At 43.7% G+C, this 27,412-nt stretch overlaps 2 protein-coding genes and 1 long non-coding RNA gene across 6 annotated transcripts in view; 2 read left to right on the top strand and 1 right to left on the bottom strand.

The window, feature by feature from the left end:
* CNTN4 (contactin 4) overlaps positions 1–11,284 on the top strand; it is a 258,279-nt gene extending 246,995 nt beyond the window's left edge. For 2 of the 3 annotated variants that reach the window (XM_046900033.1, XM_414435.8), the window contains exons 15-24: positions 675–795; positions 2,838–2,996; positions 3,714–3,863; positions 4,406–4,476; positions 5,346–5,580; positions 6,089–6,204; positions 6,697–6,883; positions 7,317–7,429; positions 8,501–8,669; positions 9,587–11,284. In XM_046900033.1, coding sequence (XP_046755989.1) covers positions 675–795; positions 2,838–2,996; positions 3,714–3,863; positions 4,406–4,476; positions 5,346–5,580; positions 6,089–6,204; positions 6,697–6,883; positions 7,317–7,429; positions 8,501–8,669; positions 9,587–9,687 — 1,422 coding nt within the window. In that variant the 3' untranslated portion in view covers positions 9,688–11,284. The remainder of the gene's footprint in view (positions 1–674; positions 796–2,837; positions 2,997–3,713; positions 3,864–4,405; positions 4,477–5,345; positions 5,581–6,088; positions 6,205–6,696; positions 6,884–7,316; positions 7,430–8,500; positions 8,670–9,586) is intronic. The other variant, XM_025154515.3, reaches the window with a different exon arrangement.
* On the bottom strand, positions 11,103–26,745 carry IL5RA (interleukin 5 receptor subunit alpha). Of its 2 annotated transcripts, NM_001256152.2 has the most exons (11): positions 26,512–26,745; positions 24,661–24,818; positions 23,507–23,652; positions 23,147–23,285; positions 22,487–22,619; positions 22,224–22,414; positions 21,612–21,757; positions 20,848–20,983; positions 18,195–18,291; positions 14,208–14,289; positions 11,103–13,390 (listed from the first exon to the last, which is right to left on the bottom strand). In NM_001256152.2, the coding sequence occupies exons 2-11, from the start codon at positions 24,770–24,772 to the stop codon at positions 13,298–13,300; spliced, it is 1,275 nt and encodes a 424-aa protein (NP_001243081.1). In that variant the 5' UTR covers positions 24,773–24,818; positions 26,512–26,745; the 3' UTR covers positions 11,103–13,297. The 2 variants fall into 2 exon arrangements, with proteins under 2 accessions (NP_001243081.1, XP_015148630.1); XM_015293144.4 differs by lacking the exons at positions 11,103–13,390; positions 14,208–14,289 and adding an exon at positions 15,980–16,208.
* Positions 20,980–24,928, top strand: LOC112533326. Its single transcript, XR_003077349.3, has 4 exons — positions 20,980–21,273; positions 21,558–23,264; positions 23,950–24,010; positions 24,587–24,928. It is a non-coding gene; the product is annotated as an uncharacterized LOC112533326 (long non-coding RNA).
* Positions 26,746–27,412: the final 667 nt, after the last annotated feature.

Here is a 27,412-nt window from a genome sequence, read left to right on the forward strand (position 1 = left end):
TCGGTCTGAAAGCCACAATCACAAGGTTACCCTGAGATTTCTAATGTACTGAATGCTTTGTGTCTGGAGAAGAATTTAGAAAGAGTTCAGAGCTTCCTATACATACAGAAACATAATTAGTTCTATTCAACAGTTAATCAGACATGCATTTGGCGTTTGGAAAACAAATTACCGCTGTTAGGTGATGCAAGATTTCCTAGGAGAGTGCTGTTCTCATGATCTTTAGTACAGAAACGCCAGGCAATCAAAATGCTGGCCATAACACCAGGCTGCTCTTGCAGATGTCTCATAATTTGGTCTGGTTTGCACTTACAAAATAGATGTTGACACAACTTAGGCATCTGAATGGCGAAGAGGCTATAAATTAGATGTCCAGAGAGTTGAAGGAAGAATCGAGGCAAACCTGCAAAGGCTGTCACTTTGTTTTCATGGGGAGACTGCTTAATGGACCCAAACCTGGCTCCCCTGCCCCTTGCAGAACCCATAATTGTAGAAGTGCTCCCACTCTTATCTTCAAGGCAGACTCACATAATTTTAATAGGCCACGGCTTGCATTACGAATGTTTTCATCAGCCAGTGTAAAATAAATCCATTAGTCACAGTGTCCTTCATGTGATAATGATGTTTAGCGCTCATTAAAAAGTAATTGTAACCACTTTTCTCTACTTTATCAGCAGGATTCAGCTGGTGATTTGATGATCAGAAGCATCCAGCTGAAGCATGCTGGGAAATACGTCTGCATGGTACAAACAAGTGTGGACAAGCTATCTGCTGCTGCAGACCTGATTGTAAGAGGTATTTGAATTTTGTTACTGTTGCTGTTGTAAAATTTCTTTTCTTTCTTATCTTCTGCTGCTGCTAAGACAATTCCTGGGCTCAGAGGCATTCATTAGGATCACAGCATCTTGTAATTAATCTAAGAAATAAGCTGGAAGTACAAGCTGTGGTTCACAGTACATTTTCAAGCAACATATATAAAGGTGCTTTCATATATGCGTACTCATACAACAGACACACAGCACAGAGAAACACACTAGTACACATTCGTGTCATGAATGCAAAACTTGCACCAGCTGAGCACATTTATTTGTTGAACTCAGCAGCAGAAATCATCTCCAGCTTCTTCACTGCATTCCTTTACAGTTGTTCCTTTTCTAGAATAAGCATGATTTGGTAACCCCACCGGTTCGTCAGGTTCTATTTGTTACCATGCATAGATGATGTTAAATATGACTTTAATGGAGATGCAATTAATTAACCTGAGTTTGAATCTTTACAAAAAAACATTATACATTTTTCCTGCTTGTGAGCTTTGAGAAGCATGAAGCTGAGTCCTGCCCTGTTTTCCTCCATCCCAACTTTGAATTTGTCTTCCCTGCCCAAAAGTTTAAGATAAGTTTTATAAGCACCCTGCTCTGGCTGTCCCTGCTTGAACAAGGGATGCACTATGTGGATCCAGAGGTCCATTCCAACCTCAACCAATCTGTGGAATTATAGTTTCCAAGTCTTCCATGTAGCAAAAAATCTCAGGCAGCTCAACACAAGTAGGAGCACATGAAAAAGAAGTGAGAAATTCTCTCTTTACAAAAGCTGGGCCACCCGTTTTGCTTTGTTTTTTTTTCTGAATGTCTCTTTTCATCTACTAATGTAAGGTTTATGGCCACATCATGTAGCAGTCAGAACACACAGTTTTGGTTATTCTTTTTGTACACACATTTCAAAACAGCCTGGTGTGAGAACCTCAATTAGGTAATTTCCTTAGCATTGGCTCTGCAAACTAACAGGAAGAACATGAAACTCTCACAGGAAGGTGGCTGCTAGTGACAGCAGAAATACCACTCGTCCTTCCCTCCAAGCAGCAGCAGGGATGTCTCTGGTGGTCTTATGGCTGCACCAGGAGGTGTGCTGCACTGTGCCACTGACTGTATGACATTGGGAAATATCCCTGGGCTGTGAGACTGCAGGGGGAGCGAGTAGGTATTGCATAAATAGAGCTTCCATAATAGATGTTCTAAGTTTTTATAAGTACCTAGTCAGTTGAGCTGTGTCAAGATACCGTGATGCAGCCCTAGGGAAAGGCTGTTAAACCCATGCCTGGTTTCGGCAGTGCTGTGCATTTGGGGGATTTGTACTCTTGCTGAAAGATCACCCAGTACTAAACTGGTTATCTCATCTGCTTGAGTCAAGGTGCAGCTGCTCATTCCTTCTTGTCTCCTCTGGTCACTGTGTGGAGGTACCAGAGACTCTCTCCCCTCTGTTGACCTTGAGATAGCACCTGCATGAACATCTGTGAATTAATCTGCCGTCATGCATGCTGCTAAGCAGTATATTTGGAAATGCTGGGAGTAACAGTCATTATTCCAAGACAAGAAGATGGGTTTTGTCAATACTGGCCAAGCAGGAGGAGTAAATTGTGAAGGATGCAATGAAATTTCACTGGGGTGGAAGGACTGGAGGAGTTGAACAAGGCTGCACTGTGTGATTGATTTCCCCCTAGCCAAGCAAAATAACAGAACTTGAATTTCTTAGAAATTAAATCTGGTTATACCTGCTAAAAGTTTCATTATAATGACAGGGCACTGGAAATTGCAGGGCATTTTAGATATTTGAGCATTTTCTGGTCTTAATATCATTTGAGAATAATTTTAGACCAAACTGGAAGAGTGAAGAGGAGAGATCGCTGTGAAGCAGCACTTTGGAGAGAGGTACCACTACTGATGGACATGGCAGTGTGATGCAAGAGAGAGGCCATTTCTCTGATAGAGGCGTCCTGCAGGGCAGGAAGACCACAGTCAGCACCCAACTTCAAGCAGTCCTTCCTGCAATGTTTCTAACAGGTCCCCCGGGCCCACCCGAGGACGTGACGATCGATGAGATCACCGACACCACGGCCCAGCTGTCCTGGAGGCCGGGAGCAGACAACCACAGCCCCATCACCATGTATGTGGTGCAGGCCCGGACGCCCTTCTCGGTGGGCTGGCAGGCTGTGAGCACAGGTAAGGGCTGTGCCGACCCACCGAGCTGTGCTGCTGGAGAAGGAGCCCATCGGGAACTGCTGAGCCACAGTTCTGCTCTCAGTGTGATTTCACTGGCTGCAGGACACTGCTCTTCTTAACTGGTTTCAAGTCTGGCAACCCAAAGATTTAGGTTCCAGTCAGTGCTGTTACTCATCCATTTTTCTCATGAATGTTTCAGGGAAAACAGAATGAATTCCTATCTTTTGTTGCCACGCTGGAGATATACAGCAGTAATTGTGGTCTATAAAGACATCCCTCAGGGACAGCCCATGTCATCTGGCCTATCTTTACGTAGAATTATTTTCCTGATAGAAGGAAAAATCTCATGATGTAATTGCTCATTCCACCAGAGGTTAATTCCATTCCAGTAACCATTAAACAGAGGGAACAGTGAAGTCTGAAAGGAGAAAAAGAACAACCTGTAAGCCTGTTGTCTTGACACATTGTTTTCAGAAAGCGGCCATTTATGAGAAACTTTTTAATAGCAGGAATTTCTGTGCTAAAAGCACAGTGTTTTAACGCTCTGACTTTAGCAATTAATAAGACATTAAAAATGAGAAAACGTTTGACAATCCTCATTTACGTTGTATCTGTGTTAATCCCTCACTGCTGAGGGTATCCAACAGGATCTTTTCTCAGCCCTTTTTAGTACTTCTAGTGGTTTTATATGCACCCCTGACCTGTGTCTGTCTCCAGTTCCAGAGGTGATCGACGGCAAGACATTCACAGCCACTGTGGTGGGCCTCAACCCTTGGGTCGAGTATGAGTTTCGAGTTGTGGCTGCCAACTTGATTGGGATAGGGGAGCCAAGCAGACCTTCGGAGAACAGAAGAACTGAAGAAGCTCGTAAGTAGAAGCAGGCAGCGGTGTTCAATCTTGTCCCCTAGCTGCTCTTAAAGGACGTGTTACAAGTCTTGAGAGCTGTAATGCTCCTGGGTGCTGTCCCTGTCACTTGGTCTGGCTGAAAAGGGTCACAGCCAGCGGTAGGCTCAGGGCAGTGGTACAGAGATCTGTGTCTGTCATGGGAAACGTGCCTCCTCTGCTCCATGTTAGGCTGTAATGGAACAGGCTGTGAAATAGGAAAATATGTAAAAGCCCTTTTTATGGAAGATAAATGTTTAAACTAAACAATTAGAGGCTGAATACACAAGTTAATTGACATACTTTTCATATACTATTATTGACATACTTTTAATGTGCTGTTTGCTGTGGCAAATTAGTCATTTGCTAATGTTTCCGATACCCAGCAGAGGAAGGCCAGCAGAGTCCTGTAGCTGGTTTGTTTCAACACACTCCTCTGGTTTCAAAATCCCCACGTGTGTTTTCAGTGCTATCTGCAGTTCTGCATCTTCTTTTTTTTTTTTTTTCTTTTCTTTTCTTTTTTGCAGTTCCTGAAGTCACCCCAGCCAATGTCAGCGGAGGCGGTGGGAGCAAGTCAGAACTGGTCATTACATGGGAGGTGAGTGGAGTCCAAACCAAGAGGAAAATGAATGCAGTGCTGCAAACTAAGGGTGCCTCCTGAGCCTCAGCCCTTACCCTGGTGCTGTGTTACGTGGCAGCAAATGGTTAAGAGTTAGCACAATGCACTTCATGCTGGCTTTTACTGCTGCTAATGAAAGCCAGCAAGAGGAGATGCAGCGATGAAGAATGTTTAATATTCCTTAAGGCAGCCAGGGCTAGAACTTTAGTCATTTGTCTGCTCGTATTTTCATGTTATGATGTGATGCAGCTGGCGTATTTTTCCTAATAATGAACTTCACTAGACATGCTAACACTTCCACTTAGCACTATTCCTGACCAAGCTGGCAGAATGAATCACCAGAGATATTTTTAAGGTTATTAAAAAACTATAAATGGGTTTTTCTCCTTACCACACAGCTCAATGTGCTAAATTTCCTCCTCCATTGGACTAATTAGTTTCGCTGCATCTCCTACAGATACTCCAATATGTTTCAAAAACACAAGAACATCAGCCGTGACTTTGACTCATAATTTGCACAAAATATCATTTGTATTCCAACACAACAGTCAGTTTACTCTCATAAACATCCAGAGACCATCTTTCTAATGGCCTGGTATTTATTTATTTTTTTTGAGCCTTGGACTTCAGAGTGATATAGTCACCAAAAGTAACCCCATGACATATAGGACAGTGGCCCATCATTACAGCATAATTACAGAATGTTGTCATACATTGAAACTTTGGGTGCCCATAGGCCCATTTGAGCTTCCAGCTGCTAACCCTCGACTTAGGAAGGACCAAGAAGCAAGAGGGAAATAAATGCAATTGCTCAACTTGCCACCTCTCCATGCTTTGCCTGCCCGCAGACCGTGCCCGAGGAGCTGCAGAATGGAGGTGGCTTTGGCTACGTGGTGGCCTTCCGCCCCTTTGGCACCATCAGCTGGATGCAGACCGTCGTGGCCTCTCCAGACGCCTCCAGATACGTCTTTCGCAATGAGAGCCTGCCACCCTTCTCACCCTACGAAGTGAAAGTGGGGGTGTACAACAACAAGGGGGAAGGCTCCTTCAGTCCTGTGACAGTCGTGTACTCAGCAGAGGAAGGTAGTGTGAGGAGCCCATCCCCTCCTCCCTGCCTTGCCGTCGTCCACGGATCAGAGAGGGTTCAGCATCCGCACCGACATCCTTTGATTCCTAATCCTTGCTCTGATTTATAATAAATGGTGCAACGTGATTAATTCTTTTGATAGTCATTAAAATAACATTAATCGTAATGAAATCTTTTGATATTAATGGAAAAGCAATATGTAATCTGGAAAGAATTCAGCTGAGATTTAGTATGAATTAATGTCCACTGATTAGAAAATGTTCCCTCTTGTCCTAATTACTGTACATGGTATCCTAGGTTGAGCTTAGTAATGACATTTATTATTTCTCTTGCAGAGGGGAAGTGCAGTCTAGCACGGGCCTGACAGGGCTTTGTTTTGAAATGGGAAAGTTTGTTTTTGTTGCATGCCTCTTTTCGCATGCAATAATGCAATTCCCTTGAAGTTAGTGACTAATTAAACATAGAATTGAAAACTCTGATTTTATTTTTAATTTGTCTACCCAGAGCCGACCAAAGCTCCGATCACAGTCCTCGCCAGGAGCCTTTCTGCCACAGACATTGAAATTTCTTGGGCTCCTCCTCGAGAGAATCAACACAAAGGAAGGATACAAGGCTATGAGGTAAGGCAGGGAGCTGTGGCATGGTTCCAGGGCTCTGTGCTGAGCAGGCTGGGACTCAGCTGGTAGTCCTGCTGAGCAATGCCTTACTCTTGTTCCTTCAGCATGCAGACATTCCTTTTCTTCCGAGGTAAAAAGTGACACATCTGTCTGTGTATAGCTGGCTGAAATGCAGATCAGAGCTTGCTGTGGGTAGCCGTTGTGTGCTCATGACCAGAGAGGCTGCTCTGACATCAGCATGCCTCATTGGGAAAGTCCATAGATAGGGTCATTTCTTCCATCTCAGACAAAAGCAGTGATCAGAAATACCAGCCCTGAGTTCAGAAGGTAGCATGTCTAATCCCTGACACCTCTCCTGAAGTGGAAAAAACAGCAAGACTTACCCAGATGAGACAGAGAGAACTTCTTTGGGTAGAAGTGTCATAGTTAGAGCTAGGAACTACCAGGGTGCTGCCTGCCTGTAGCTGGGGTTCAAGTGCGCACTTTGTCTTGCAGGTCAGGTGTTGGAGACATGACGAAAAGGAAGAGAATGCAAGAAAGATCAGGACAGTTGGTAACCAAACATCTGCCAAAGTCACCAACTTGCAGGGCAATGCGCTCTATCACCTGGCAGTCAAGGCGTACAACACTGCTGGCACCGGTCCGTCCAGCGCCATGGTCAACGTGACAACAAAGAAGCCGCGTGAGTGCTCAGGACAGTGGGCAGTGCTCTGCCTTGGGGGGGTCTCTGCCAGTTCCTCTGGTGTTAATTGAGCCTAAGGAACTAGGAGATAGTTCTTTGCTGTTTTCTTTGTGCAGAAGGATTAGCCATTTTTTGGTAAGGCTCTTCTCCATGTTAAGTAAGCAGAGCATGCAAAATTGAAATCACAGCTGTGCAGGAACGTTAAGTATTTATCTCGTCATTCAAGAAGGTTTTTTCTTCTGGTCTTGGGCATGTTGAGCACCTGAGTGCATACTTTTTCAGCCAGAGGACAGTGCAGTGTCACAACTCCTGTGACCTCAGGGATACAGATCAGCTCATGGGCTGGGGTGGGACAAACTAGGAGGGTGCAGGGAGGGATCTGACTGCAGATAGCACTCCTCAGTCACAGGATGCTTTCTCTGTTTTGCCATAGCACCAAGCCAGCCCCCCGGGAACATCATATGGAACTCATCAGACTCCAAGATCATACTGAACTGGGACCAAGTGAAAGCGCTGGATAATGAGTCAGAAGTGCGGGGCTACAAAGTGAGTGTTTGCCAGCACAGGCAGTGGGACTGTGACCATGCACAGCCTCCAATGGGACCCGCTGGGAGTCCTGATGGAGCCTTGGCTGTCCCCATACTCTTGCACTGGGTTTTAATGGAAATGTTTGCTATCCTATATTGAGCTTGGGGTTTACAGTAGGACTTTGGGTGGAAACCTTCCAGAGGCTGTAGCCAGCTCCTTAATTGCAGATAAATAAAATGCTTTTTTAATAGCTCTATTTTCTTCAGAATGCAAAGCCAAAAGAAAAGAAAGAGAATCCTCATTAGTAGCAGTTTTAATAGGGTTTAATTTAACCAGAGAGAAATCTTGGGAAGAATTCAGCTCCATCACCTTCCACAAGGGTTTAATTTGGCCCAAAGAAAAGATCAGTGAGCGGATGCCAGCCGGTGCCTGCAGGGCCAGACTATGTGAGCATTTCCACCAGAGCTGGAAGCAGTGAAGGACCTGGGCACACTTCTTGTTCTGTTCACAGCCCACATTTTGGCAGGATCAAACTCAGACGCTTGTGCCAGCTCTCATGTCTGCCCTCACTTCTAAGTATCTTTGGTGCACTCTGTTGAATAATCAAAAATAAGGAATTTCTCAGGGCTTTCAGTCAGAAGCCCCAGATGAATCCCAGCAGTTCAAACCATCTCATTCCTACATATTTTTGGTGTGAAATACGAATTAAGAAGTCAGTTGAAACAGGTGAAAGAGACTCTCATATCCTTAAAAAAGCAGAATCTATCTCACGGGTTACCTTCCTGGCTCACAGCAAAACACTGCCCAGCTTTTTATTTTTTTCTGGAAATCTTCTGAATTATGCCATAATTTATGGTGCTCATTAATAGGACTTCCAGTTCTTAGAAGGGGAATTTAAAAAGTGGTTTACCTGTGGAGGCCAGTAGTGGCTGCTGGGGTCAGGATAGCACCTTGGTGACCAGACTGTGTGTCTGGGTGTCGCTGGGTGCATTTGGGGTACTTGAGGTGTGAGCAGAGCAGCGGTCAGACCATTGCTCCTACAGCAGTGAGTGCTTCTGCTGTTTGTGCTTCCTCATCACTCTCCCACAGGTTCTATACAAGTGGAACAGGCAGAGCAGCGCATCTGTGATCGAAACCAACAGGACCTCGGTGGAGCTCTCCCTGCCCTTTGACGAGGACTATATCATCGAGATAAAGCCCTTCAGCGACGGCGGCGATGGCAGCAGCAGCGAGCAGATCCGGATCCCAAAGATCTCGAGTAAGGCCGGGGAGCAGGTGTCCCTCTGCCCTGTGTCACCACAGGAGCAGCCAGTGGGACTTGGGCTTGGGTGTCATCCCTTGGGGGAGCTGAAATTCAGCATCCAGCACCAGCCCAGCTCAGGGTCCTGGCTCCAGACTGAGCCAAGGTTAAACCATGAGAAATGCTGTCGTAAGTGCTTACGGTTGTGTTAAAGATTTCTACACACTTTCTGCTCTCCTACTTCCATACTCATATATACTGAATATATTGTTTCACTGCAGTTCACTATAACAAAATATAAAATGCGGTGTTCAGAGACTTTTAAATTTATAAGGCTACTATATAGCAATATTCCATTCTGTGTCGGATGCATAAATATTTATTTAGGGAAATGAGGTTGTGCAGAAGAACAAACAGAAAAGAGAGTATTTTATTACTCAACATTGCTTTTGCAAAATCTCCATGTCCCATCTTCCATTAATAATACTGCAGTTTATAAGCTGCATTAAATCAGCTGCCTCTGCAATGCAGGAATGTGGCACTGAAATTACAGCGATGTGAAAAACCCCGGGTGAGATCAGAATTATCTCCCCTTGGCTGTGTGCTGTGGCCATACAAACCCTGCAGAGGGATCTCATCAGCAGACACAGCAGAGCAGGAGCTGCACGCCAGTTTCCATTTGGCTCCACACAGGAGCATCCCTGTAGGATGCTTTAGGATCATCCTTTAGGATGTGGATTGGGCCAGGCTGGTGCCGTTAATAACAGCTTGAATGTAGCATAATTGTAAAGAAATATGTGGGAGAAGCCTCAGCGTAACAGCAGTGGGGATTTCAGAGGGCAGGAGGGGGTGGTGGTGGGGCATGGGGTCCGGGCAGGGCTGTGGGCTGAGGGTTTGCAGTGCTCTCTTCTGATCTCCTGTCTCTCTCTGCTCAGATGCATACGCAAGAGGAGGCAGCTCTTCGACCTCCAACGCCTGCACACTGTCGGCCATCAGCACGATAATGATCTCGCTCACAGCTCGGTCCAGTTTATGACAAAAATTACACAGAGGACTTCTTGTTTATAATATAAGCAACATTTAGCTAGCTGTTTCGAAGACACCCAGTACCAAGTAATATTGTGGTTTGAGTACATCTTACTACTGGAAAAATGTTTATGCTTCTTTAGGAATGGCATTATACAGTACTTCCTCAAAGCAAATATAGCTTTGTCTGAAGTTTCCTTGGAAACTCTGCAATGCACTGAAAACATCTGTAATACGATGTTACCAAAGCAGTTTACATATGTCCTTATATGCATATTTTTTATTATATATTTAGTGTTTTATAGAATTTTTTAAAGTTAACATATGATGTAGATATTAATTTTTCCTCTGCTATAAAATGCTATGGACAACATGATCATGAAAATATTGTTTGGAATTTTTTCCTTTCTGACCAAGAGTTCCACGTTGTTCTTAGTCAATTGGCCGCCACTTTCCTGTTCGGTGTCACAGGGCTCCGCGGGGCAGAACTGCTTCCCACTGGGTTCAGAGTGAGCGGTGATCCTTGTGTGAACCCAGTGCTGTTAGCACACACGATTTTCCATGTTATTCAGAGGATTCTGCGAGACAGTCTCCAAGTGCTCAGAAAGAACGCTATGATCTTGAAACAAAACATGCAGATTTCGGTTGTTTGCGGACTACAGGACATGTAGCTGATATTCTGGCATCACGCAGTAAGGCTCCATTTTTACTGTCTTGAAATAGCTTTGTCTTTATCATAATTAGCATTAAGTTGGGTAGGAACGGAGGTAGCGCGGAGATGTTGGGTACCGGTGGGTGTCTCCCGAGGGCCCCTCTGCAAACCTGGCTCAGCCCGTGCCCACATTGCTCCAAGGACACGGAGAGCAGCGCTCCAAGATGCAGTGCAGCCGGGCTCAGCGCTGCCCACACGCTTTCCTCCCTCATCCCATAGTCATCCTCCTCTCCAGCCCCGTTCTGGCACCCACTGGGGCCTGGCAGCGGTGTGGGGAGACGGAGCCCACAGCTCTTGGGAACCCCTCCGAGGAACCTGGAGGCGTAACAGCGGCACGCCAGAAAACGACAATATCCACAGCAAAAATCATCTTCTTCAGAGAAGGACTGTTTGTTACTACGGGGTACTTTTGTACGTTCACTCAGATGGGATAACGCTAGTACAAGGCAATGGAATTTTCTATAAAATTTTCAAGTTTAAATGCGCAGCAGTGGTTTACTATTATTTTTTCCTGATAGCTTGAATTTGCCTGTAACTTGTCTTTTTTGCTTACAAAATAATACAGTTAACTTTTAGACCTTCTAAATATATTTATTCAGTAACGCATAATCAGGATTCCACTTGTGTAAAAGTCAGGGGTGTTGACCAGAGAAATATTGTCAGTATTTCAAGCTGTGTTTCTTTCTTAGTTTGATATGGTTACTTCTATGTAAAAAAAAAAAAAAAAAAAAAGGAAAAAAAAACGGAAAAAAACCCACAAAACCAAGAAAAATGGAACAAAAAAAAAAAAAGAGCTGTAGTTTTCTCCCCGGTGTAAATGATATTTATCAGTGAACTAGCAGATGTAACCTTTTTTTAAAGGTATTGTTAATAAATATTCTGTCATTTGTAAAGATACCTGTCTGCCAGGAGCGTTTCTCCACCCCGTCCCTTTGCACCCACAGTGACAAATGTCCGCACCCAGCGCCCACCCGGCTCCTCCCCACCTGGGGGGGCTGCAGAGGAGTCCGCTTCAGAGTAAATCTGTTGGGGTGAGAGCAGCTATTTCTGTAGAGTCCTGAACGTTCATAGCTTCCATGCAGGCTGGTGCGGTTGGAGTGCAGCTGGGGCATCTCTGAGTCTCACCAAGATACGAGAAAGGATCAGAAACAAAACAGACACTTCCCTCCCCCCAGGTAAGGCATCGCTTCCTTCTTGTCTTTGTGGATTGTGGCAACGTTTTGTGTTTCTAATTCTGTTCTTGGAGTGTGGCAGTGTAAGTTGTGTGATTGGAGCCCACCCAATCTTGGGTGTTTCCTTTGGTGTTTCAAAGGAACCCACTGCACTTTGCCCATCAGTGATGTTTAAAACCAAAAGTATGCGATTCAGCTTTTAGAAAGAAATTGTAAAATCACCATCTGCTATGGGAAATGTAAAAGGATTTATTAAAACAATGAAAATAGCCATGGCTTTGAAAAGATTTCTTTTTCATTGGAATGCAGCCTAAGAAGTAATACAAAAATTCATGTTTTAATGTCTTCGTGCCGCCATAGGGCCATGCAGCACTCAGCCCAGTCACGTGTCAGGCAGTTTCATCGGCTCCGAGCCAGCAGCTCAGGCAAAGGCTTGTGATTCTGAACATTGCATGGGGAAGGAGGAACGGTGACACTCAGACAGAGGTAGGGAGCTGGGCAGCGGGTGGGGAGCACCTGAGAGCGTGGCTTTGGGGAAAAAGCACAGAAATCCAGGCAAGAGAAACAACGGGCTGCGATTGTTTGTGTTGTTTTCGCATGGTGTGCATCCCCACCAGCAGCATGGAAAATCCCAAGCTTATCTGCCACTTCTGAAGCTTTTAGCAGAAATGTGGTTACCTGTCCAAGCGCTGGAGCCCTGAGAGCTGAAGGCTTTCGCTGCAAGCGCAGAGCAGTCACAGCGCACAGCTCAAATGCAAACTACTCCAAAATGTATTGCATTAATCTCTGCAGTACCTTTCCATTAATGGGAGTGAAATTATATTTAGAAATCTTATTTATTAGAGTACTTGAAGCCATGACATAAATGAAATACATTACAGTAAATGAATTCTTTCATCTCGTTTTTAGGATTTTACTAATGAAATACTGATTTTCAGACTGTTAAAGCTGGGCACCTCCAATCCATTCCAATCACGAGCAGTAGAGACATTTGAGGCACAAACATTGTTATATTAATGAGCTGCATTAATTTTGATGGAGCCATGCTATTTCACCCACATGAGAGCTGCCTCATTTATTATAATTATTTCTAGTCTTTAGCACCTGGGAACTCCATTATGTTCAGGCACTTTTCAAACAACTTCATTGCTTGGTGTTTTGTTGTTTTTTTTTTTGTCTTACTATTCTGTGCTCACGTGCTTGGGGCAGCTGGGTGGGCAGGAGGCTCTTCGGGCAGTACACGAAGAGCAGAGCAGCCGGTGAGGGCAGACCAGAGCTGCTTGGGTGGCTTCAGGCAGGTCTGGTAACTTGCTTGGATGGGTAAGAAGAATGAGCTGCAATACTGGGCTCAGAGTTTCAAACTCACCTAAAGGCAGCTGGAATTATAGATGGAGGAGGAGCCCAGCTCCTTTAGTATGAGAAAGCCCTGGTGAAACGACAGGGAGCTCCTTGGCAAACTTCCTTAGCTATGCATAACTGAGGCCTGCATTCCCAGGCTGTGTTTTATAGATGGGTTGAGGGAAGGTATCAGCATGTGCCAGGAAGGTGTTGCTTTTTTATCTTTTTTCCCCTTACGTTGTAACCTCTTGCACCATTTCTGTGGGTCGGGGCTGTCACTTTGCCATTGGCACCACCGTGCTCTTTCCACACCACTCACACCAGTTGTTCTCAATGAATGAACAAACAGTACTGGAACCACAGCCGAGCAGTTCTTCGCATGTGGCCTCGTGGCTGCCTCAGAAGACGTTGTCGTGCAGAGCGCTGCAGGGGAGGCCCTCGGCCAGGCCGCCCGGCTCCAGCCACGTCTCGCTGGGGCAGCTGCGTGCCCTCTGCAAAACAAGCAGAGCTCCAGCACTGACTGAGCCCCCTGCAGCCATGCCTAGGCAGCGAGCCGTTGTGAGCTGCAGGGAAGCCCACAGGAGCAGTAATGTCAGCACCTCACCCTGTTTATGCTATAATTTAGGAATGGAGTGCTCACAGCAAGCAGCTCCAAGGTCTCACATATCCCATGCAGGCAGCAGGGCTGTGACCTGAGCTCCTGCTCACCCCAAGCTGCCCTTAGGAACAGCAGGACTGAAGGTAGCACCGAGATGCCACTGGGAACAGAACAGCCTCTGTGCGCTCCCATTTCCTGGCTGCAGTGTTAATATTTGCCATTTCCCACGTTCTTATTTCTGATGCCCTGAGTCATGTTATTTTACACCCATGGCTTTAATTAAAAACAAACATTATTTTCTAATCTTTTAAGCCTGTTTCCTTGACCAGATCATGGAATAATACCCCAAAAATCAAACCTCTATTCTGAGGGGACAAATTAAAATCAAGTTACTGAGCAGCACTTCCTTGAGCAGACAATGAGGAGTTTTATCTTATCTGTAAGGCAAATGTATTTACCGGGAAAGCGACAGCAAACACAATAAGGCTTAAAACCAGCTTAACAGTAGGACACGAGCATCTCCCACTGTTTGGTTTCACAAAATTAATGGGCTTTGCAGGAGCTGAGCCCCAGTCCCTGCCGAGGCACGCCGTGCCCGGCCGCACTCCCGCCAGCAGCGGTTCCACAGGAGGCAGGGCCGGAGGGACAGCATACAAATGTTGCCTCTACTGATTAAGAAAAGCCAGAAGTGATTAAAAATATTACTTTACCTCATAGTGATTTGGAAAGGGATCTCTGAACTTGATCCTGGGCGTCGGAATTGGTGGAAACAGTTTTCTCCACATGTGTTGTCTGTGGGAAAAGGAGGCGGAGGGCTGTGAGGGCACTGCTGTGCGACAGAGGAAGCGCCCCACCTGTGGGCACCAGCAGCCCTGACTGGGAGAGCAGCGCAGTGCTGGGCTGTGCCCCAGGGCAGCCCTGGTTTGGGCATTCGGGACAGGCTGCCTAGTGCTCAGGTCGTGGTTTCTGGACATAATCTGTGTCTTGGCAGGAGAGCAACTGCAAGAAATTGCATGGGCTGCCTGTAAGCTGCTGCATTCAGTGGTGATGAGTTGATGGTCAGACTGGATGATCCTATATGCCTTTTCCAACCTTAGTGATTCTGTGATTCCTTATTCTGGCCCAAGGAGATGTACATTTGTGGTAGCAAGAGGTGCAGAGCAGCCGTTTCCTTGTCTTTGACGCAGTCCAGAGTACAGAATACACATCTCAGTCACCAAAAGGCTCTGTCTGCCAGAGGTCCAAGCAGGGCCAGATTTTAATGGGAACGTAGCCTGAGCGAAGGTGACAGGACTTAGCCCAGGAGGAGCATGCAGTGCCTGCTGGGGACCGGCCTGGTGCCCACATAGCAGAGGCAAGGCCGAGGTATGGCTGCCCTGCAGCACCTGAGCCCTGGGCACTGCGACAGCCCCCCCCCCCTGCCCCATTTGTTCTGTGGCAGCTCCGGCTGATTTCTGGTTCGTTGAGCTCTTTGGTTACTTGGACTTTCTTTCTAAAGCTTTCCGATTTCTGTCAAGTTTTCTTTTATCCTATTATTCCTCCGCAGCAGGGAGTCTAAAATAAATTCCTGCTGCTAACTTACTCTTTTCCGTAGCTTTCATTTTGAGACAGAAAAAATCCTCATCTCTCTCCCACCCACTCCCCCTCCTTCAAAGCATTTTCGAACAGTTTGGAGCTAAACCTTTGTGGCTGAGCGGCTGCTGCCTTTAAGGAGACATTGATTGGGAACTGATTATTTGCTGAAGGGAGGGGAAGTACCACGGCTGGCGCAGCAACACCTGACTGAGCAAGTTATGGGATGTCTGCCATTGCTGTGCGTGGATCAGGGCTTGGGAAGGCGTGCAGCCAAGAAAGGGAATGTGCATGCCCTGGTGCAGGCACTCCATCTTCACAGCTCCTACCATGAAGAGCAAAGTGATCTCAAAACAGTAAACAATCAATTGTGCTCAGCAGAAACCTGGTTCTGAAAAGGCCTTTTGTTGTGAGGTGGCATTTCTGTGGGCAGGAAGAGGGACTGGTTTGTGCTCTGCCTCTTCCCCCAGCTCCTAGCAGGGGCCAGAATTGGAAGAACCAGAATACCCTTTGTGTCCTGGGCTCCCAGGAGGAGAAATGAGTTTAGCTCTGTCCACACTGGTTCCACAGCCCCAGCAGGACATGATTTTCATGGAGCTGAGAGAAGGCTGAGTGACTCACAGCCACCTGCCTCGGGGTGCCCGTGACACCCCAAGTTCAGTCAGCTTCAGTGAGTGGCACCTGGGGAAAGGCTGCTGCCAGGACAGACTGAGAATTTGGGAAAGCAGCGGAGAAGACCTTCCCAGCATGCGCAGGGAAACAGCAGTAAGGGTACAACCTGCTCTTATCTCAGTCTGAGTGTGGTTTTGACTTACGCTATTGCTGTATAATGTAACCGAGGAGATGTGGTTTTGTTTGGAATTGGTGCATTTGTAGTTGTGCTGTTTATCAATGAAAGGTTTTGATGGAGCTGTGACAAAATCATTTATTGAGTCAGCAATAGGCATAAGTTACACATCACTTCTGGACTGGAAACACTTAAGGATGGACATATGAGTGCCCAGCAGCACTGAGGTGGGAGCACACCGGGGTTCATGGTGGCTGCATGCCCCTCAGGTGCAAGGGTCCTTGCAGTGGGGCAGTGCTGTGGTGCTTACAGTGATGCTCTCAGTATGGTCTTGGTCTTTTTTTGCAGTACACTGAAAAGTTGGGAGTTGAATGATTAAATATTTTGTCACAAAAAAGTAATCTAGACATCTGTTTGCCTTTACATGTCTTAGACCACAGCCCTTGCTGTTAGCACTATTTGGACCATCAAGCTTCAGAAACACCCTGTGGGCCCCTCCTAGCTGAACTCTGTTTCAGATGTTGTGCTGTGTCTTTCTTTCTGAAATCTGCTACTTTCCCATGGGCTGTGTCTTTAAAAGGCCAAAGATAATCAAAAATAAGAGAATGTGTTCTTTTTCCCTCTTGTAACCTCTGTGATGAGATGGATTAAGTATTTCATTTTGCAGTTTGCTAGAGTACCTTTACTAACGGTGTGGCTCCTGAGATTCTCTGTGACCTGTTCCAAATGACTGCCCTGCAGCAGGTGCCGGGGGGCTGCTGGCCATGGGCTGTGTAGGGTGCAGACGAGAGAGGGGAACCAGGTGCAGGGCAGGATGGGCACAGTGATGCTAGGATATGCAGGGTGACTCAGTGCCCTGATTGCATTAAGTGGAGAGCACCTGGGATTGAGTTGTTAACTACATCCTCTTGGGGGATCTCCTCCAGGAGAAAGCGTTCAGAGACAGAGGCTGAAGAAGTGTAGAGGATGCTCATTCATAAAGACAGAGGGTAAACTAGGAAAGCGTTCAATTATGCTTTTTATTAAGACAGTTTCCCCATCTGTTACTGCAAGTAAGTGAAGAGAAAAGGCTCTCCAAAAGGCTACTTTGCCTTCTAGCAGCGATCTTTACCTCTGATACTTGCATCACAGAAAAATTTATAGAAGCCTTTAGTATAATGAAATTCCTTGTAATGTCTTTAAATTGTACGAAATTTCAAATGATTCTGTGGCTTGAATTGCCTGGTACACCTCATGAATTTTCAACAGCAATAAAAACTGGGAGTATTAATGAAATTGTGACATAGGGAACCTGTTCTACTGTTCTTTCTTTAATATCTGCAGATACAATGAACATACAGGCTAACCACTGCATTTCATCTTTATGCACCTCCTGCCTCCTCCCACAGTGGGCCGAAGGGCTAGAAAAAGGGACAGTGAGCTAAAGAAGTGGCCAGAGGATACATGAGGGTGACCATTAATTGAAAATGCACTAAAGAAATTAATAAGAAATTAGCAAAGTTGAGGACGGCACTTAAATTGAGGGGAGCTGTGTTTATTGTGAACCTGAAAATTGCTGCTTGCTGCTTGTTTCAGGGAAAAAGCTTGTAATTACATTGATTCTTTAATTCATCACTTATGGCCTGACCAGTCGCTGCTACAGAAATCCAATATAGCTGGGTTCCTTTACAGCACGTTAGTGGAAGTTTGGGTATGTGGAAGCTGTCTTAGCATCCATAGCCTCTGTAGTATTTAAAAATAAGCTTAAAAACTCACAGCAGCCAACAGTTCAGTGTATTTGTTCTTCTCAAGGGGTGACGAGGAGCAGAAAGTGCAAAGGACCACCGGAATTCTTACCTCTTCAGAGCACATACCACACTCTTGAAATTCAGACTACTTGCCCAGGGCCTAATGTTGAGTGTAGGTGTGCTGGCCAATGAGAAAATCATGGACTGCATGTACATTTTGGCCATGAAAGATGGTCTCATCAGTTTTACTGAGGTTAAAGACAGAATCCCCCTCTGGAAGTCATAAACCCTATAATGTCCATTTAAGTGAGGAAATGAGATATGGACAAAAAGCCTTTTAAGAAAATGTTCTCACTTGATATATGGGGTTCTTTTTGTTTTAAAATTAAATTGAATGACCCTCTTAACCCACTGGTTTTGCTGAATATTATTATTGATAATTAATGAGGCTGATTGTTCCTTATTCAGTACTTTTGCTTTGTGTAATTATGCTTGAATATAAAACTCAGTGCCCCTTCCAAAAATTAAGCAAAGCTTTTAATGACCCCCCAACCTGTTCAACCCCCAGTACTTAGGTATGCTGCAATTAGAAAGAAGAAATTAATACTTACGATTTGCATACTATAGCAATAAGCGTGACCGTAGAGCATGTGGATACACAAAGCACAGTGAGACTCCAGACTATGAGATTCTCCTGTTTGTTTTCTCCTGAGTTTCAAGGAAAAAAAAAATACATATACTTTAGTGCATATATTATTTTAAGCATGCGTTTACAAAAAGTTTCATCAGCTGTCTTTGATTCATATCACAATTTAACATGCAAACTATGCTGACTGGATATCTCAAATTAAAAAGGACAATGTAAAGCTTCAGGAGGAGTTTCCATGATGCTGACATTCTGACTTCCTCAATTCTTTCACTGCACTGCCACCGAGCAGAGCAGCCTGGCCCAGCAGTGCTGCCAGGATGCCAGCCCGTGTCACACCTCATCCTCAGACGCACAAGGCAGCAGAGGCACTGCTTGCTTGTAGCCTCAGGCACAAGCTGTTTGTTTTCCATTAAGCTGCTCTTCACTTCTGTTCACCCTTTCCACAGGAACTGCATTTCTCTGCCTTCGTAAACTTGCCTGTAAAAAAGATGTTGAAACCTGCAGTTTTTCCTGTGAGCTGTTGCTGATGCATTTCCTCAGGGAGGATTTCTCTACTGCCTCTGCCTGCGAGCAGACACAGATATTTCTATCAAGGTCATAGAATCATAGAATCATCATAGAAATGGCCTGGGTTCAAAAGGACCACAATGGTCATCCAGTTTCAATCCCCCTGCTATGTGCAGGGTCGCCAACCACCAGACCAGGCTCAAAACGTTTGCTCAAAACGACAAGGTCAACGTTTCTATTTTAGAAAGGCATGCCTAGTGACCAGGACCATTACTTTGTGCCACATTATGCCATACAACAAAAACATTTACATTAGACGGCATTTTCAAAAGGTTGCTGAGTCCGTGTGTGCTTCTGATAACTAGCTGTCCTATGTATCAAATGTCAGCACTGCCATTACCAGGTAATTGAGAGGACATAAATCAGCCAGCAGCAGACAGCTTGGTTTTATTGGTGCAGTAGGAAAAAACAGTATTCAGTTTCGGTCAGATTTCTTCCTAAGAAACAAGGAGCTGAGCCTGCTGTCTCAGAGTGGCCTTCGTGCCACTGAGACAGAAGTCCCCAGGCAACCTCCAGCTGCAAACAGGGCATGTTTATTTATTTGGGTGGCTTATTTAGTCTGCAGCACTGCTACTTTTCTTTCAAGAAATTAGGAGTGTTACTGTCCACCCAGCTGGGTTATGCCCAGTGCAAGCAACTTGTTAAGGCTGCCATCACAAAGGCTGGGAAGTGTTGTTTTCCAAACCAAAAACAGAAGAGTCCTAAGTCTACACATTATGATGGTTGATGGTGGTCTCCAGAGACTTTGAAGACCTCCTAGTACCAACCCCATGCCATGGGCAGGGGTGCCAGCCACTAGACCAGGTTGCTCAAAGCCCCATCCGGCCTGGTCTTCAACACATAGGAGAGACAGACTGGGAACAGACAAACCCTCCTCAGAGCCACACAGAAAGTTGGCAGCAAAGTGGATCAGAATGGCGGAAATGTGTACTGAAATCCAGCAACTGATGAAGTAACCTCTGTTGAGTCAATGAACTGTAACAAGCCTCTAAATATCCCCTTTCCTAAGAAAACCTGAAGAAATTGATCCTGTCCTTGGTGTGTTTTTTGTTTTTTGGGGTTTTTTTTTGTTTGGTTTGTTTTTTTTGTTTTTTTTTTGTTTTTTTTATGGAAGACTAATTTCCTTTTTTGTTAAACAACCAAATTAATTTCTCATATTTGGTATTTGCTGCCTCTTAATAGAGGAGTCATTAACGAAAATGTTTCCCTGTTCCCCAGTTGTCGTCATGCTGCAGGACAGAGATGGCTTCAGAAATGATTCAGCTGACAGAGATTCTTGAGAATTGCTGGGAAAGCGGAACTGGGACAGCACAGACCTGCTGTGAGTACCTTCCAGCCCCAAATTTGACATAATGATACATAACGATCTGTTAAACTGTGAGCCCTGGCAGTGGGTACTCCTGCTTACACACCTTCAGTATTTTGCTTGACTATAGCACTTCTAAACAACCTCTTAGAGAAGGTGGTATCAGTGTGAACTTCCCGACTTTGGCAGCACGTGGCTGCACTGCACAGGGTTTGATTACCACAGCCCAAGGAAAGGGTTCAGAATTGTATTTCAGTTTTTAACAAAGCTAGAGGACTGCTGCTACAAGAGGGAAGGGAGAAGTACAGTAAACAGAAGAGAGTAAGACTTTATTTTGCCTTTTTTTAGTGAAAACCAGGAAGTGAAGAAACTCAAAAGATGTTAACAGCAAAGCAGGATGTCTAAGAACAAACAGTTGATAACGTGCCATGATAAGAAAACTGCTACTCCCTGAAAAAATTCATGTTCAGTAGGAAATAATACAGAACAAAGTGGGACAAATTATCATATTCCAAAGACTGTGGTGGTTTGGTTTGGTTTGGTTTGAAGATTTCAGGTTGCTCCAGTAAAGCAATAACTGGTGTGACCACACATAGTAATTTCCAGCATTAGCATCTTGGAGCATCTATTTTTCCTGTTTTCTATTAAAATTAAGGGAGTGTTGCACATGCTCATGATTGGGCAGCGCGTGCTTTCCAGCAACATATTACTTTGTTACACGACTGATGCATGTAATCCTTACCAATATAAAGAGTTTCACTCCAGTCACTCCAAAATCCATTTACAGCACACTTGTGATGATTTGCTCTTATTTGTACGGAATATCTACCGGTAACATCAATCCGTAATCTGAAGTCATGTGAATATGTTTTTGATACCTGTTAAAAAAACCATACCATACTGTTACACATTAGTTAAGACTAGGAAATTTAGAAAACAGATTAATTGTGTCTTTTTGTTTTTAAAAGCTTCTTTAGTAGACTAGCAACGAGGATCACACGCTGCTTTGGAGAAAGTTGTCTGTCTTTACAGGTGCCAGTCTTCTCCTAATATATCAGTATTTCAGAGCAAAGCTTGTGAAATTTGCTTTGGATTCTTCCTTGAGACACTTAATGCTGGATTTTGAGAACTGTCCACCTTCATCCTGCTGAAGTCGGACACAATACAAGTGAGTAACTCCTTTTTGTTCTTCTGTTTCCCAAGCTTTTTTGGAGGTAGTTTGTTGCAGGCATAAATGATGTCCAAAAAGGAGGTAAAACGTGAAATCTGGTGAGATTTTGGCTTTGTTGAACCCTAGCCACGAATAGGACACAAGTTTCACCAACAGCCCATAGTTTCAAAAATGCACTGATGGTAGCAGATTTTAATTTAAATGATCTTAAATGTGTAACATGTCTATGAATACGAAGACTTTTTCTCCAGGTTGCATGAAGTCAATCTTTATCTATACAGGACAGTGAGTGTCAGGAACAAAATGGAATGCTCGGGCAATGGAGAAGCAATTACCTGCTCGTTACCTGACTTCAAGTTGATGAGGTAAAATTCATATTCAAAGCAGCCTTTAGGAAAAGTAGAAAGCGGCTTCTCCCATGTGGCCACAAGATCATTTTGCTCTAAGAATACAGTGACATTTCTGGGAACGTTCACCTTCTCTACGAAAAGAAAATCATACCAGTAAGTTAAATATAGAGTGAAGTTTAAGCACTAGCAATCGAAACAGCTTATAAATTGATCAAGTGTTCAAGTAGGGCCTATAATTTTTGAAGGAATTTCACATTTTAAGCAGAAAATGTAATGATTAAAGAGGAATAACTGGATTACACAAAATAATTAAAGGAAAGGAGTTGAAAAAGTCCAGTTATAAGCTTAGAAGTTATAAGTTTAGAAAAACTAGGTTATTGAAGGAGACATTATGGAATTATTATTTGCAAAATCATGAAATTAATCATAGACTGATTCAAACTCTTATTTTTTTAAGCATAACCAGAAAAGTTACTGAAATCTGGAAAAAAATCAGCAGCAGCTAGTTGGGGGATTGATAACACTAATATTCTCTTAAAAATCTTTTACAATTCTGCTGGACTTTATTCATTTAATTGTTTGTTTGTTTCTACTCACCAATGGCATTTTGGTTAAATAACTGCTGAAAAGGCTTGATTGCAGCATACTTGCTGGAGCCATTAATGTGTATTACAATGAGCTCATCAATCTCACCGGGAGCAATATGAGTCACTGAGAATCTGCACTCTACATTCCTGTTCCACTTGTCTTTGATATAATCTTGGCATTCTTCTGTGTAGGTCTCATACCTAAATTAAAACACTCGTGAGAAATGCTCTCGAAGAAATTTCGTGTTGAGTAAAATGGGAGAAGATACCAACCTGTAGAATAGAAAGTACTTAGTATCTTCTGGTGCCTCTTTGCCAGGAAGCCAAGTGCAATGGAGAGAAACAGTGCTGGAAACGGTGAAGTGAGTAACACAGGACAAATCAGTGACAGCTGTATTTTCAGCACCTATAGAAACACAGAATTGTAAGACAGGAAGAAAATAAACACTTGTTACTTGTCGCATGAAATTGGCACTTCTAAGACACTTTGACTACAGTCTTTTGTCCATTTTATCTAGGTTGTGTCCAGTCCTGGTATTGATCACACGGTTCTATCAGTTATGGAAGGATGGAGATTCCAAAAAATCACCAGTAGGGTTATACCACACAGCACCATTACGTGCTTTCTGTACACTTTGGGATTCAAGGCAGTGTCATCTGTTGCCATCCTTGAGTGGATGGGAGTAGGTTATCTTAGCTTTAGCAAGTAATGTTTAGAATATTTTATATGGGTTATCCATGTTGCATCTTCAGATTGCATACCAGGCTCTGGAGCCATACAGAAAGGCCCGGATTAAGTAATTTTGTAAAACCATTGTAGCAGATAGAGAGAGAAATGCCATATTATTTAGTATTAGGCCTGTCATCTTCTGACGTCTACTCCATAGACCAGTACAGAACACAAATTCAGACCTCTTTCTCATTTCTTCTTACCCGGTGGAGGCTGGAGTTCTGCTGTCACCCAGTCACTGGTCATCTGAAGACCCTTATGGAAAAGTAACGTCCGGACATGTGCAGAGAAACCATTGTGAAGAACAGCTGTTTGGAAACTGTGAGTCTTCGTTGTATCATACTTAAGAATTAAAAATAATAATAATAATAATGAAGTAAGCAACACAAGATGGAAGCTTAATTAAGGGATCTGCTAAGAGTGATCTACAAAGGATGGGCTTTTAGCTGAGTGCCTCACTACATGGTTACTTGAAACTATCACATACATCACACCTTCTGCTCCCTTGTTGAACTCGACAAGAAGTCAGCCTTCTTAGCATACTGGACATATTTTTATCTTACCTCTTCAAACACAGGAGTTAAGATTTTCACATCGTATCTAATAGTGTAGTTTTTTTGTTCCTGGTTAGGGCTTGGCTTCCAGCTTAGAAGTACTTGTGCTAATGCAGAGACTGTAAGGGTGAAGTTAATAGGTGGGAAAACCTGAACTGTAAGGAAGAAGACAAAAATATTCTTAGTGCAGTAATCCAGTGAGTTGTTTAGTCCAATAGCTATGTATATAGATAAGTAATGAGCAGTACAAGAAAACAAAAAAGGATTTCATTTCAATATTATGTTCTCTCAATAGTTTCTCACAAAGCATTTCTGATATTCGAAAAATATATTTAAACAACAATCAAAACTTCATCAAATAAGAGTTTATATAAAACTTAGCTTTTTTTTTTTTTAACAATGGTTTCATCTTTATAATTACAATAACACATTACATTTGGCTTATTAATTAGGTGCTGGCTTTTCAGTTGGATCCCCCAGTTGGCAATTGGGCATCTGTACTGAGCAGGGTTGGTAAGTGATCAGCCAAACGATCTGTTCTCATTGACCCAGGCTTGCAGAACAGCATGGCGTGGGGGCTAAGTGAAGGCTGACAGCCACAAGAAGTCATATGTGAGAGGAAAAAAAAGTATGATGAACAGAGGAATTACGCGTAAATGGAAGAAAACATAGAAAGGATGGGAATGATAATTTAAAATGACAAGGCAAAAGGGATTCCTGGAGCTCTTATGGAAATGAAGAAGATCTCATGCTGGGGAGAGATGTTAGCATATAAATAGCAATGCAGTGAAATTATCAGTCTACTCCCTTCCATTTCTAGAGTGCTTCAGAGCCCGTCCTCCCTCATTTGCCATGTCCCAGGCAGCTTTTAATGCCCGTTTGTTCAACTTTCATGCAAGTGTTCTGCATTAGGGAAGTGGCCTCCTGAAGAGTTAGAAAACCCCCACACAAACTGCCCTGAACTGCTTGCTCCAAAATGTTCCTTGTGGAGATGCCCACAAAAAACCCACCAACATTAAGGTTCTCGATGTACCAGGACAGGGACCAGAGCTGCTGCCAACGGTGTTCTATGCTGTCTTGTTTCTGCAGATAAGTGCCATTTTATTCCTGGATGTAAAACTGCTGTCTGGAACACTGCCGTTGCTGGAAGGAAAAGGACTTACCTGCTTTAAGCTGAAGTATGTGTGGCTGGACCAGGATTCTTATCCAAAGGAGGATCAGACAGACTCTCATCATGCTGGCCATAAAGTTTAGATGGTCAGTGAGAAAAACCATGCTTCAGAGTATATGGCTTGCAAGCATTCTACAGACAGGCTGATAGCTAAAACCAAACACAAGCCCAAGTGTTAAGCACGCAGACCACGGAGCATGCTACAAGTATTCATAGCTATGGGACCAAAGCAATAAAACCTTGCAGGGCACAGAATTTTCTCATTCCCTTGCAGGAAAATACATCTTGTTGTAGCTAAAATTAAGTACAACTAACCACATCTCATTTTTCTCCCTTTCGTTTTTCCAGGCCCCCTAGAAAAAGCTGCTGTTTTCAGCACTGCCATGCGTGGATGCTCAGAGCAGCAGTCATGGACCTTCAGCATCTCTAAGCAGAGCGAGTTGGGTTCAGGTACGTTGGCTTTTGGTGGAGACCCATTCACTCCAAGAGCAGAAATATCTGTCTTTTCAGCTGGAACTATATATCAAATGTTTGCTTGCTGGAATCTACTCTCCAGTTTCCATTTCACTAAAGAAGCAGTCTCAGTGCCCACCTCAAGGCTAATTCTCCAGTGTTAATTATTGGGGGTAAGAGAAACTATTTTGTTTGTTTCTAATTTAAATGAGTGACTATTTTTAATGCTTGAAAACAGCATGTTCTTATGCTTCCTACAGATTGTTTCATGAAGTACTGAGGGAAAAAAATCTGTGTGTTATCATTCATGTATAACCTAATATAAACAACATGGAAATACAGAACAGCAGCTTTCCAAAATGTTCTCACAGAAGAGAAATACGCCCTCCTGGCCCAATCACACTGCTTCCCTGGGGCATCTACAGCAATTGCTTGTATGAAAAACATAATATTTTCAGACGATAATGAGCAGAGAAAGCATCTTTAACCCATCAGTTCTCGCTGAACCTCCAATAAATAACCCAGGGACTGGAAGCAATCCAATTGATCACAGTTGGAGTACTTCTGCTACACAGTAACTATTTTTAAAAATGGTGGATGAATGCTTAGTTCATTAAAATGATGCATAATCCACAATGCAGTGGATTTCTTAATGTCAAATTTCTTAATGTCCAAGTCTGCTCATTATCTACATTCGTTTTCTGTGTGTATCTTGTATTCTGCTAGCCAAAGTGTTCATGAGGCTAATTGAACCTCTAGAGTTTTCTAACGGATCCACAATGCAGTGGATTTCTTAATGTTCAAATTTCTTAATGTCCAAGTCTGCTCATTATCTACATTCGTTTTCTGTGTGTATCTTGTATTCTGCTAGCCAAAGTGTTCATGAGGCTAATTGAACCTCTAGAGTTTTCTAACGGATTATTCCTGGAGAGTCAGTGCTTGCTTTTGCATTGGTTGGGTTACTGAGACATTTTGGTCAGATATTTTGGTTCTTCCAAAATATACATTAATCACTACCTGGGAACTATTACTGATACCATACATTTATGCTTAAACAATGCTCCCAGGATTTCTTCCAATTGCATTACCGTTCATGAATGATATCATACAGTTTGTGATAACAGGTTCGTTTCATGTGATGAATTGTTGAAAATACAATTAAAAAGGTTAACAAAAATGTACAAATAAGATTGTGTTCCCCCCCAGAATTGGTATAGTAAGCTCTCAGGATGAGTAAAATCTTGTTTATGGTTTTGGTTATAACAGTAAAAAGCTTTGAGGAGAAGGTAAAAGATGCATTCCCTTCATGGAAGGGTATATTCCTTCATAAAGCGCAGTATAAATCTAAACCATCATGAATAGCTGAAATGGTAATGATTTTCTTACTTACAACTGACACAAGTTGCACTGAGAGGCAACTGGTCAGCAGCAGATTCCAGATGCATTTCCCAGCATAATGCAAAGATGACTTTTCGAAGTAGGGCCTTGGCAGTCTTCAAACAAAGCACGAGAAGACAGGAAAACAAACTGCAATGTAAATCCCAGGAGGTTACTGGCGGAGTCTCCAAAGTCGTGTGAAGAGCCTGCTCTGTTTGTTCAGACGTCCTCTGGGTCATCTCCCCGTGGGTTCCTTTTGTAACTGCTGTCTTTTAAGTACAGATGTGATAGGTACTTCAGAAATGATAGGAGATGATAAGATAGACAAGCATGCATTGTAAAAAGGGAACTGCGGATTTAACCACAGAATGGAAGGCTTTGTTCTAGCACATGGTTTTACTTTATGTATTGAGGGTTAGTTGTATACCGTAGTCTACGGTCTGATGATTCTCTACTAACTTTTGAAGAGCCAGGAATGTTTAAAAACTCACTGCAGAGAATCGACTTACTGACCAGTGCTGACATCCCAAGTTGTTCAGCCCCTGGAAGATCTATCCTAATGTTGTTGGAAGACCGTGCAGTATCACCTTGTCCAGTCATCCTGCCATACAGCCATGTGTCTGTAGGTGGTATCTGGAGAAATTACTGGCACCAGAGCAAGACCAGCTTCCCAATCTCGTGCAGAGAGCTCTGAGCTGTGATCCATGAGAAGGTTGGATAAGACAGGCTCAAAAGGAGTGGAAAACAACCTAAAGGCACAGAGAAAACCCTGCAGAAAGTGAGTCTGTTCATAATAGGCCCAGAGGAAGCATGAGAGGGCTAATGACGTATTCATTAGAAACCTGGATTGCAAATACAGAGAACTCTTCTAAATGTGAAGGTGATGCAAGCTGGGAGAGGTGAGTTCTTTGGAG

Source organism: Gallus gallus, chromosome 12 (assembly GCF_016699485.2).
Source record: "Gallus gallus isolate bGalGal1 chromosome 12, bGalGal1.mat.broiler.GRCg7b, whole genome shotgun sequence".
In the NCBI taxonomy this organism is placed as follows: Eukaryota; Metazoa; Chordata; class Aves; order Galliformes; family Phasianidae; genus Gallus; species Gallus gallus.